A 12,531-nucleotide genomic window follows, 5' to 3' on the forward strand; every position below is an offset into this window, starting at 1 on the left:
ATAATTTTTCTTATAAATTGACTTTATATTCTGTGGCCTTGTAAAATTCAGTTATAAATTCTAGCATTTTTTTCTCCTAGATTGCTTTAAATTTTCTTTGTACCAAGTCATGCCATCTGTGAAGAGACACCTTTAATTTTTTCTTCCCAGTATTTATACCCCCCCATGCCAGCTTAATATACTGATTATGGTTATGATTGTCAGCACAATACTGAACAGAAGTGGTAAATGTGGACATCCTTGCCTTGCTCCCAGTCTTAAAAAATTTTGATTTTCACCATTAATTGTAATGTTAGCTATAGACCTTTTGTGTATGTAGATGCACTTTCATACATTAAGAAAATACCCTTAAGAATTCATTAAGAATTTTTGTTGATAGGGCTTTTCCCCCCAGTACATTAGAGATATCACTTTACTGTCTTCTGGGCTTTTTTTTCTGACAGGAAGTCAGTTATCCATCTTAAGATTGTTTTCTCTGTAACATATCCCTTCACTCTAGCCAATTCACTTTTTTTTCTATATCTTTGGTTTTGACCAATTTTTCTATGATATGCCTAGGTTTCTAAGTTGTTGTTTTTCATGAAATTTGTGAAAAATTTTTGCCATTACATCTTCAAATACTTTTCTTACCCATTCTCACTCTCTTTTGAGATTCCAATGATAGAGGTCCAGTATTTACATTACTTGGTAAATCCAACTTCTAAGCTACCTTGGGGTCAGTTTCTACTGACTACTTTTCTTTGACCATGGGTCACATTTTCATGTTTTTTTGCTTGGCTAATTTTCATTATGTTCCAGACATTGTATATGATATAGAGATTCAAGATTCTCTTATCTTCCTCTGAAGAGTGCTGTCTCTTGTTTTACTTATTCCTCACTCTGAATGTAGGTAGGTTTGAGTTTATTCCTTGGTAGGGAAGATCTACCGAAAGCTCAAGATGATTCCCAAACTTTTGTAAACTGGTGGGACTCAACCTCCAAACTCCATCTCCTCTGAGAATACCTTACTGGCACTTGGTTTTAGGCTTTGTTAGGACAGTTCAAGAGAGGGCATTTCTCTGGATCATGGTGCCTACTGTGTAGGCACAGCATTTCTGTTTTCTCAGATAAATGCCAGGAGTGATGACAAGGTATTAACAAGGCTGCTCCACTCTTGTGGTCCAAATCTGCTCAATTTCTAGTACCTTTTTAACATCCAAACTCCATAGCACCCTGATAAATTTTGGGTAGTTTCTATCTCTGTGTATTTAGACCAGTCTTGCAAAGTCCTCATAGATGATCTGCACAAGGACTTCTTGGCACCTCTGCCCAGAAACGATCCTCTTCTCTGGTGCTTTCAGCAGGACCACTGTGCTCTACCTAGATTCCAGCTTGCTGTACCAGTCAAAAAATTGTCCCCAGGCAAAAAGTTGGCTTGGCTGTGGGGCTTACTTAGGAAATTTTCCTTCTTTCAGAGATTGCACTGCTCATTCTCCAGTAACTGCCAGTAGTTGCTTCATAAATGTTTTCCAGTTTTATGGTTGTTTATTGCAGAGGTCCAGTATCAGGTACACCTACAAAGCTGGAAATGGAAGTCCAGTTGTGTTCTTGCATAGAGATAATTTCATCTTTATGAATTATTTATAAGTAGAATAGTTTTATACAATTCAGCAACAAGAAGCTATCACAAATTCAATAGATTCATTACAGAAAATCATGTTTAAATGTCACTGTGTATTCTGAGATGTGAAATGTCAACATTATTGATACTAAAATTAAATTGCTAGTTAACAGTGAACTACCATTCATTTTTACTAGCTCTAAGCAAGACAAACTTGTAAATAATTACTCATACAGAGTACTCATAGAGAGTTAATTGTTGCTCATCATTTCACCTTCTTATATTTACACTCAGTGCTGCAATACAAATGTTTGAGTAGTACGGACACGCATAATACAGCTCAAAACTAATTAGGCTAGAGACTTAATTGAAACTTTTTTCTCAGATGGAACCAGAAAGTCTATCAATTGCTCAATTTAATATACGGGATACTTTATATGGTGATGACTGAAAAACATACCACGTAGGTTCATAAGTTCAAAGTTCCACCAAAATTCACCAGCGTTTTCACTTATCATCATCATTGGCTACATCTTCACATCAAAAATTGAGGTTAATTTTTTTTGAAATTAATTAACTAAATGTTTAGTCAATATACCATCCAATATGTGGCTGTTAAGAAATCAGTTATTATGAATTGAGGGAAATGACTAACAGCATTATGCCAAAAGTTTTCTGGAACAGAAAATCTGGAATAAAAGCATTCTATGAAGGGATTAATAGGATTAACAGCATGGCCATCAAATTAAGAATGTCATTTAATTGGCTTTGGAAAATTTACCTTGTTATAAGTATAGCTGCATCCACTGAAGTCATGTCCTCTCCCCAGCTTGTTGACATCTCTAAATGTATATCATTCTTTTTGCCAAATTCTTCATGTTGCCACTTACAAAAGCTCTCTAGCATTTTCTCTCCATGATGCCCAATATATAGATCTGCCTGCAAAAGAAGAGATTTCACTTCAAGGCAAATTATTCTCAGATATACAAAAAACTAAAAACTGAGGGGACTTCTTGAATTACTAAAGCAGATTGCTGACCATAACGTTAATTAGAACCTGGAAGACATTCAGGATTAATTTTGCCTGAGCTAAAAATCTTAAAACTTTGTGAAGGTACAGTAATTACAAAATCTGTTTAATGTTATTCTGAAGAAGAAGAGAGGTGCAATGAAATATTAAGAACGTGGAACTTTTAGACTTAAATCACTCATTATTTTTACAATTTAAGAACAAAGGTTTTCCAAAGTACCAGATAAGCAGCATGCTAAAAAGATGCCACAGAATAGACTCTGTTTAAATTTGAATTACAGATAAAGCCCATGTTTAAGTAAGAAAATAAAACTGTCATTAAAAATGATTTTTTAAAATTGCATTTTGCAAAGTTAAGGTTTGTTGTCAGGATCCTTGGAAACTAAGAACATTCCAATTTTGGAATGTAACTGAGGTATTAACTAAGACTAACGGCCAGTTTTATGTATACTTTAAGTGACTCACTGGATACGTCTGGATTTCAAGTCAATAAAAAGTAAATCCCTAACATTCCCTTTACTTAAAAGTACCTGAACACAACTTCTCACCCACTTAATTGAACGAAAAACTCAAGACTTTCTTACTGGAGTTTCATGGAGCAGAATAAGCTTTATCACACGAAGATTGACCTGCACACCAAGACTCTTGTGTTGGAAAAGGTTAAAAACCTAAAAACAAATAAAAATAAAAATCCTAAAATAAAACTGAAAAACATCTTAATTTTTCTTAAAGCCCAGACATGGGAGAAATCTCAATTCAGTTGAGCAATTTTACATATTAAAATTTTTAAAATTATTTTAAAATTAGCTTAATAAGCAATAATTAATTCATTTTAGATACCAAGAAATTTAGACCTAGCATTCTGCTATACTCACTGCTGCCTTGATAATCTAGGCATTTCAATGGGGTGCAGAGGGAACGTTGGGCTTTTCACGATACTGAAGAGAAAAATTTTAGTAACTAAACCCTAGAAATTTTCTTAAGACCACAAAATGCCAGTGTCTTTTCTTCTGAGAAAATGTCCTGAAAATTCAGCCTGCTTTATGCCACCTCCCAATTTATTCCTTAGAGTTTTTTTCTCCCCAAGGCTAACTGCCAAATAGGAACAGAGTATTTTCAAAGCTCTTCCCTTCAAGGGCTGTCCATGAAGACAAGGCCATCGTTGCTTAACGGTTTCAGGTCATCATTATAACTGATTTTCCCAAAACATGGTATATGTAACAATGCTGGAAAGGAAGGCAAATTTTTTATGTGGTACCTTGATTTTTTTTTTGGCAAAATTGAGTATTTAATTTATAATAGAAAATTAAAATTGGCACACCAAACCCACACTTTCAGAGATAGTACTATTTAAAAGAGACTGAGGTTGGTAGGCTATGCCTGTCTGCCCTTTACAGAATGCTGGTTGAGTGGTCAGCAGTTAGCTGAACACAGACAGAAACGACTGAAGTGTGGGAAAATATGTTCACTGAAAAAAAAACATGCCAGACGATAGCAAAAAATAGTGATTTTATATAACAAATTTATCCTTGAATTAGTGGTTCTCACCTTGCTTAATATGGCAACTGAAGTTATAAATGGACATTTGCCTTTGGCTTTCATTTATGTTCATTCTCCCCTAAGAACCACTCTTCACGACAACCTTCTAATCCTGCCTTGAAGGAAGTTTATCCAACAGGGTATGCAATTAAGTCGAAGGATTCATGTGGTAGTAAGTATCCATAAGATCCTGGGTACAAGTTAGATTTCTACAGTCCAGAAGCTATCAACCAAAGTTAGCTACATGTGATTCAGCTAGTAACTATTAGCTATTAGGTCTTACTCATCAACTAGTTTTGTATCTGACATGCAATTTTACATACCTATATAAGCGCTCAGTGGATTACCAACCTCCATTTTTGTTCCACCTCATAATCTATAGTACTTTGGGTGGGGCCATGCATATAAACAAATATAACATTTCTGCTATTTCAACAAATGGCCTTTTATAAAAAAGAAAGAAGGGCACAAAAAGAGATAAAAGAATAATAGGAAAAAAGTTTTGCCACATCAAATTAACAATAAGGATTTTTTACTAGAGGACGTGAATTATTATTTTGATATCTCTTTTGAGATGGATCAATTTGGTACACCTAAAGTATTTTTTTACTGATATCAATAAAAGAAAGGAATAGTAATGAGTTAATTTTTAAAGAACTTCATTATACTCACACATTTCTTCCTTAGAGTTTTCTTGAAAAAATTCCAAGCGCACTTTAAAGTTTGCCTACCATATTTAAGATGGTTAGAATGAATCTCCTGGCTGCATCTGCTCCATGATAGGAAACCATTGCTGGGTCTGCAACCACTACAGTCTCTATGTTGTATTCTTGAGGTAATTTGTATGAATATCGTTTCCCTCTTCCACTTTCTGTTATTTTTTTAGATCTAGTTCTTCCTTTATCTGCAACACAGAAATGAATTTTTCAAATGTGCCTCTATCTTAGCAAAGTGAATAAAAAAACTTCCATTTCTTCAATAATTAAAAAGAAAGCTTATCGAATACCAACATGTGCTGATGATATAATGGTGAGCAAGACCAAATAAGTTCCCCGCATATAGGGAATCTAAATGAGCATTTGGCTTTGGAACATGACTTTGGAATCAGACAGACTGGACTTCTACCATTTATTAACTCTGCCACTTGGGAAACTAACATCACTCAGTCAGCCTTAGTTTCCTCATCTGTAAAATGAATAACAATATCACCTGCTTTCTAGAGTTGTGGGTGGCTTATAATAAGATCACATTTGTAAAATTTTTAGCACAGAGATTCATATAAATAAAATAATTCCATATATAAAAGACACCATGATTTTCATTTTGAAATCAGTGACAAAATAAAGGTCTACTTGCCAGAAGTGCCTGAAGTGACTGACCCATACATCCTAATGTCAGGCAGGTGCCCCTATTTACTCAAACTATACATGGGTTACACAGGAATTGGTTCTGCCTTCCATCAGGATCATATAGAAGTTATGACCTCAGGGTACCAGATTCCTCAAACAGGGCCAAATAAAAGCAGTAACCACAAATAAACATACTTATAAATTTAACTACATAAAAATGTAAAATTTCTGTTTATGAAAATATGCCACTATCAGAATGAAAAGCATGCAACCAAGTGGGAGAAGATATTTACAGTACTTTTCCATAATAAAGTAATAAAAAGCCACTCTAAATCAATGACAGATAACCCAATTGAAAAATTGGCCACAAATCTGAAGAGCCATTTCAGGAGATCCAAATGGCTAACGAGCATATGAGAAGGTGCTCGATCACATTAGTCTTCAGAGAAATGCAAATTAACCGCAGTAAATTAAATAAATTAAAATCCCCAGAATGCCTAAGCTAGAGATGATTAGTACCTAGGAGTGGGCACAAGGGGGACATCTATGGTGCTGATATTTTCTATATTCTGATCTGAGTCATACCTACATGGTTATGTTCATTTTGAGAAAATTCAGCAGTTGGACACATCATTTGTGCAACTTCCTGTATGCATGTGGTACCTTAATAACGAATTTATGATTTTAACAGCTTTATTGAGGGGTAATTTACATGCCATAACATGGAGCCATTTAAATGTACAATTCAATTATCCTTGACAAGTTTTTACAATTGTGCAATGATCTCCACAATCCATTGTTATATTAGCTATCACCTGTTCCTCTCCTTACCATTTACCAAAATTCTGTTGATGTCACTAAATAGCTGTCATCTTCTTTCCCAAACTTGTATTTGTTGGCCGACATCTTTTATATTTTTGTATTCTAATTTTAGTGGAGTCCCCAGAAGTAAACATGTGTGTTTAGTGGAATCCCATGGATATAAAAATGTGTGTCCAGTTAGTCCCGTTTCCATGAACATGTCTCTGTTCTGAATTTGTATGTATGCTCATAGTTCCAGTCCATCATCTTGGTTTCCGATAAATTCCCTTTTTTGAGTCTTGTTCCAGGTACTTTAACTTTGATGTCAATTCTATTCTATTCTATCTTATCCTATCCTACTACCTATTCCACCTTACTTGCCTTCTAACACCCTTTCATGATGCCAGGATTAGTTTATCTCTTCTATTCTTGAAATACTGGGTCCCTTCTATTACTAACTTCTAGGTCCAACTGAGTTAGCTCTGAGCTCTAACATGAAGTAGATCCTGCCACGATTGCTGGAAACTTCACTGTTCTCAGATATCTCCATAAATTACGGTTTCTCATTTTTTGTCACAGGGACACAGACTAAAAATCTATTTAACAAACAAAGTTTTATCCAAATGTCAAGTAGAGTCAGTTAACTAAGTTAACAAAAGTGTTACGAAAATAAATGCAAAGACTCCTTATTTAACAACAATAAGCATTATATTGATATTATGAAACAAGAAAATGCAAAAGGACAAAAGCAACAGTAGCCACCTGCAACAGAATCACTATAGTTAAAAGTAAATTTTATGAATCCATATTTAGTACCAGCAGTTAATACCAAAGACCTTCATGAAGGACAGAATAAGAAATTGGTTTTATTAGTATCTTAAGATCTACAACAGTTAGGAATAAATTTTGTAGTTTTTCTAATTGTAATCACAATCCTACTTATGGTTATATATTTGTATACTGTCATACAAACTTATAATATTTAGTAGGAGACATTCCTACAGGTATACGAAAAGGCTCATCTTGGCAGGGTCAACATCTAATAAACTGATTATGGGGAAAGATAGATAGATAGATAGATAGATACAGAGACACTCAGACACACAGATTTCGCAGCTCTCCTAGATGGCTATGTCACTGATCTTCTGTGTAAAAATCACACAGTGGTTAGAACAGAAAGGATGAGATGATAGGCAACATATTAGAAAGCAGACATCACCCTCAGCAAAATTAATCAGACTAAAAAGAGGAAAACAGAGGTGGTTAGAGTTACTCTTTCTTGTTGCTGTTGTTTACGTGTGTGTGGGGGTGTTTAGTGTTTATTTTCAAGTGACTAGGTAGACAGTGGGAAATATCAGCAGAGCAGTTTGGGAGGAAAGATGATGGGTTCAGCTGTAGACTTATTAAGTCTGAGATGCCTGAGAGACATCTGAGTAGAAGTTACTAAACACCTGACAGTCAGGAGAGAGGTTAAAATGGAGATAGAGTTTGGAACTAAACAATGTGTAAGTGAAGTTGAACCCATGGATTTGGATTCTATCACTCCAGGGAAGCATGTGGCATGAGAAGTAGAAGGAAAAGGAGGGAGTCCTGGGAAATGCCTACATTTAGGGGGTGCACATATGGAAGAAGACATGCCCATGGAGGAGACAGAAACATAAGAAAAATAAAAGGAGAGATAATATGAAACTGAGGGGATAATTATAAAATGCGGGGCTTTTCGACCATATCAACAGTGATAAAGAGACCATGTAAGGGAGAGACAGAAAAGTTTGTTACCTTTATTGCCCCAGCTAATGATAGCTGTGATGGCCCCAAACTGTCAGTGTGCTACATCCTTATTTGCATGTTATATTTAAACAGGCTATTTGGAACATTCTAGGTTTCTTAAGAATCCCAATACCATGATTCTATGACTCCATTATATAAGGTAGCCATTGTGTGTGAATATCATGCATATTGGAGTTATCTTTTTATTAAGTTGCTTCCTTTGATGTCTTCATTGTCTACATCAACCACGTTGAGCTCATTCTTCATCTCAATCCTGAGACCATTTTCTACCCAGATGCATGTATAAAAACAATAGAGTCGATACCACACACTTTCAGTTAAAAGATCTTTAAATGTGTATTCACCAGTGCTCACACTATGTGTTCCCCATAATACCCTCCACATACTGACAATCATCTCCACAACCGTTATGGTTGGCATATGGAAACTATTTCAGTGGTGGTTGGGTTAAGTGAGCTCTTAGAATAGTGATGATCTCTATATCCTGCTCAAATAGATCGGCCTTCTTCAATTCTATAAATCTCATTCTTGTTCACACAGAGTAGCAGACATACTCACAAGCTTATACTAAATGTTAAGGAATATATATTGATTGATAATGTCACTTGCCTGCTTACAGTCTTCAAAGACCACACTTTGCCTTCCAGATAAATTCCTTATTACCACAGCCCCCAAGTCCCCTCATTATCTCATCCATGACTACTTTTCCAGGCTTGTGTCTCATGTCCACACTGTAGACATTGGATGCTTTCCCCTGCCTTTATACTTTTGTATTTATTGTTCCTTCTGCCTGAAATGCTCTTTCCCTGTCTAACAATGTCCACTAAATTTTCACATATGTTTTCCATTTTCACAAATAATCTCAGTTAATTTGGACAACTGCCCTGAAATTTGGGTACCACTACACCCATTTTGTATATTGTAAATGGAGCTTTGGAGAGATCAACGAAGTTTTCCAAAGTCACACAGGTAGGGTGCAGCAGCATAAGGATGTGACCACATGCAGTCTGACCCCAAAGTCCATTTTCTTAACCTACACACTCTGTTCCCTTTCCTCCCTATAGTCTGGATAAGTTTACTTGATCTTTGAGGCTCAACCGCCACCCCCGCCCCCCACCAAATAACAGAAGCTTAGAACCTTGGGTACTGAGTCTGTCACAGTTCTTATTATAGATAGTATAATTACTCATTTATTAGTTTGTCTAAAATAATACATTGGTTACCTCTTGAGAATAAGAGCTGTGTCATTTAGCTCTGTACCCCTGTGAGGTGACTGGTCCTGCTTATGTTGCAAATAAAGAATTTAAGATTGGGCTTCCCTGGTGGCGCAGTGGTTGAGAGTCCGCCTGCCGATGCAGGGGACACGTGTTCGTGCCCCAGTCCGGGAAGATCCCACATGCTGCGGAGCGGCTGGGCCCGTGAGCCATGGCCGCTGAGCCTGCGCGTCCGGAGCCTGTGCTCCACAATGGGAGAGGCCACAACAGTGAGAGGCCCGTGTAACGTGAAAAAAAAAAAGAATTTAAGGTTCAAAAGTTCAAGGGAAGTGAAGAAGAGTACCTAGCTGGAGTGAGACTAGGCCTTGAAACCAGGGCCTCTGACTCTCAACCTCATGTGCCTTTCTTTCCTCTATGTTATCTGTTAATAAAAGAACACAACAAAGTCATCCTAAACTATGAAGTGCCTGTTTAGAAAAAATATTTACGTAATCAATACATACAAACACAATACACTTAAGACATTAACATGATGAAGGGGAATAGGGCAAAGACCAAGCTGAATACAAATACGCTTTATGATTCCATTGTGAAAAGGCAATTACTGCAACATTATCCACATCTGAATCACGTTTTTAATATGTTGATATATCAGCTTGAAGTACGAAGGGAAGAACTGCAATTAGACTTATGCTGATAAGTAAATGAATATTTTATTTCATGGATTGCTAATTTTAAAATGAGTTTAAAATTTCTAGACCCTTATAAAGCATCGAAAATAGTCAAGTTCAGTAAAGCATCCAACTGATGATAGCTTAACACTCCTTCTATGCAAGTGCTTGATCCAAACAGGTCAATTAAGATACAACAGTCATGCTTAAAAAAAATTAGGAAGTTTATGAACAATGTCTGTGAAATATGAACTGTGTATTTATGCTTTATAAACCTATCAAAAATAAGAATTTTCTAGAAACGTTTCCTCTGTGCATAATGGCACACAAAGCCTGTTTTATGTCATCCGTATACATGAGTAATTAGAATAGCTGGAACTCACTATGATTCAAAAGTTGCATAGTGCAGATTTTCAGTATAACTCACACAAGGCAATCTCCTTAAATGGACTAAATCCAAGTTGTTTCTGTTATCATTTCACGATATAAAAACCTTTCTTTTGCTTGTTCATACTGTGACTTTTGTTCAGCTGTTTTTTATCTCCATTGTGTCTACAGTTCTTAGACTAGAGAAGAGGGATGTGTCTTATTTAAATTGACTTGATCATGTACGTTGAATAATGTGACACAGAGGTAGATTCACTTAACCACTTCTGAAGATAATTCCAATACAGACTGATATCATGAGCTTTTGTGAAAGAAAATAGAGATCATAAATTAATTTGAGATAATATATCTAAAGAGAAACATATTGAAATTCTTTCTGAATTTGAACATACTAGACAATTGATGATATGAACATGCTATGGCCTCTGCAAATGTTACTTATTATCACAATTTATATACCTAAATCAGCCTCAGATACCATAACCAATGTTAGAATTGCTATCTTGGCACTAACTACACGAACACCTAATTTTAAATCTCCAGTTCAAATTTTAAAGTCTTTACACCAAAAATTCTTCAATAAATTCACATTTCCTCAGATACTATAGGGAAATATTTCTCATATCAGTGAATATTCACTGAGATGTCTGGATTAGATGTCCAAATATTTTTCCTAGGGAAACCACTGAATGCTGACTATGACTTTCAGGTCCTACTTATGTAATAGAAATCATTCATTTTCCTTATCCTTCTTGCTAATGCCACAGATCTCTGCCAAAGGAAGTAATAAGGAAGTGTACAAAACAGTCACCCCATTTTACTTCTGTGAAAAATTGGCAGACAGAGACCAGGATTTGATGGTTGGGAATGTTTATGAGCCACTGAAACTTCCAGATTTAAAGTATTCTGATACTGAGAATAAAATTCAAAGAAGTAAATCCTGACTCTTCTTCCTATTCCTCTTCTAATTTTAACCTTCAAGATGATTTTTACTCGAGTCAAATAGAAAAAGAAGAAAAAGTAGAAGCTGCTTCTGGTCAAAGTAAAGAGATATCTATGATGTTCTCAGGGAGGTGGACTGAAATAAGACCATGAGTTCACAGTATTCAGTTTCAGGGAATCTGCAATTCTCTCGGTGTCATTTCTATTCCAGTGAGGGAAACAGTCACCCATGAGTATCCCTCTTGAGGGATATAGAGCATGTAATATATTAATATCTGAAGTCCTTTTGAGTTTCTATTTTTTGATATTAAAATGTACTATTTCATAGAAAACTAAAAGATAAGTCTAAAAAAGATAAGTAATTGTCATTAACCAAGAGAGATTCCACATTAAAAAAGATAAAGCTGGTGGATGGATGGATAGACAGAAAGACAGAGAGGGAGGGAGGGAGGGGTGGGAAAGGGAGGAAGGAAGAGAGGGAGGGAGGGGGGATTTATTAAAGGATTAATCTCACATTGCATATTTAGTTAAACCCTTTTAGGAGAAGGCATTACCTGGAATGACACCACAGTAATGACCGTGAGGAGCTGACTTCTCTGTGGCTTTTTCCTCCATGGACCTTTTCTGCCTATATACACGGTGTGGGTGACCCGTTATGGCCATTGTATCATTGAGTGGTTCAATAAATATGAAGTCCTCATTGAGCTGTATGACTCCCATCTGGAATATATAACATAGAAAGATACGTATGAAATATCATTCGAATAAGTTACTTTCTGGGTTCTCCCACTCACATCCACTCTGTTTTCTTCCACGTATGTGCATACGTTTTTCTAGTGAAGCTATGTTAGCAACCCCACTAATAAGGTAACTGTCTTCCCATTTTACTACTTCATCTTTAGGTACTTTATTGCACTAGCATAAACTTCATTTAGTTAGCCTTAGCCTGTGTGGGTGGGAGGCTAGATGCCAGCAACAGATGCACAGTAAAAATTCTGGAATGTTAAAGGCTCACTTTGGGAGACCCATGGGGTCACTTATACGTACAGCATGTACAGAAGAGCAATATAGTTTTTAATTGCATACACAGGATAGTACAACATTTTGACAATCATTATTTAATAAAATAATTCATGTAACATACCACGGTAAATGTAGGACACATAACATTAAAGTTATTATATAAAATACTCTTAAGCCTTCTACC

The 12,531-nt window shown here is 35.9% G+C and overlaps 1 protein-coding gene across 1 annotated transcript in view; it reads right to left on the reverse strand.

Annotated features, from left to right (window-relative positions):
- Positions 1-12,531, reverse strand: part of ADAMTS19 (ADAM metallopeptidase with thrombospondin type 1 motif 19) — a gene marked incomplete at its 5' end in the record, with an annotated part of 286,853 nt that overhangs the window by 215,180 nt on the left and 59,142 nt on the right. Inside the window, 4 exons of the mRNA XM_082836295.1 lie at positions 2,382-2,539; positions 3,215-3,298; positions 4,901-5,073; positions 11,879-12,044. Of these exons, the coding sequence (XP_082692421.1) occupies positions 2,382-2,539; positions 3,215-3,298; positions 4,901-5,073; positions 11,879-12,044 (581 nt within the window). The remainder of the gene's footprint in view (positions 1-2,381; positions 2,540-3,214; positions 3,299-4,900; positions 5,074-11,878; positions 12,045-12,531) is intronic.

This window comes from Leucopleurus acutus, assembly GCF_964270905.1.
Source record: "Leucopleurus acutus genome assembly, chromosome: 3".
NCBI classification, from domain to species: domain Eukaryota; kingdom Metazoa; phylum Chordata; class Mammalia; order Artiodactyla; family Delphinidae; genus Leucopleurus; species Leucopleurus acutus.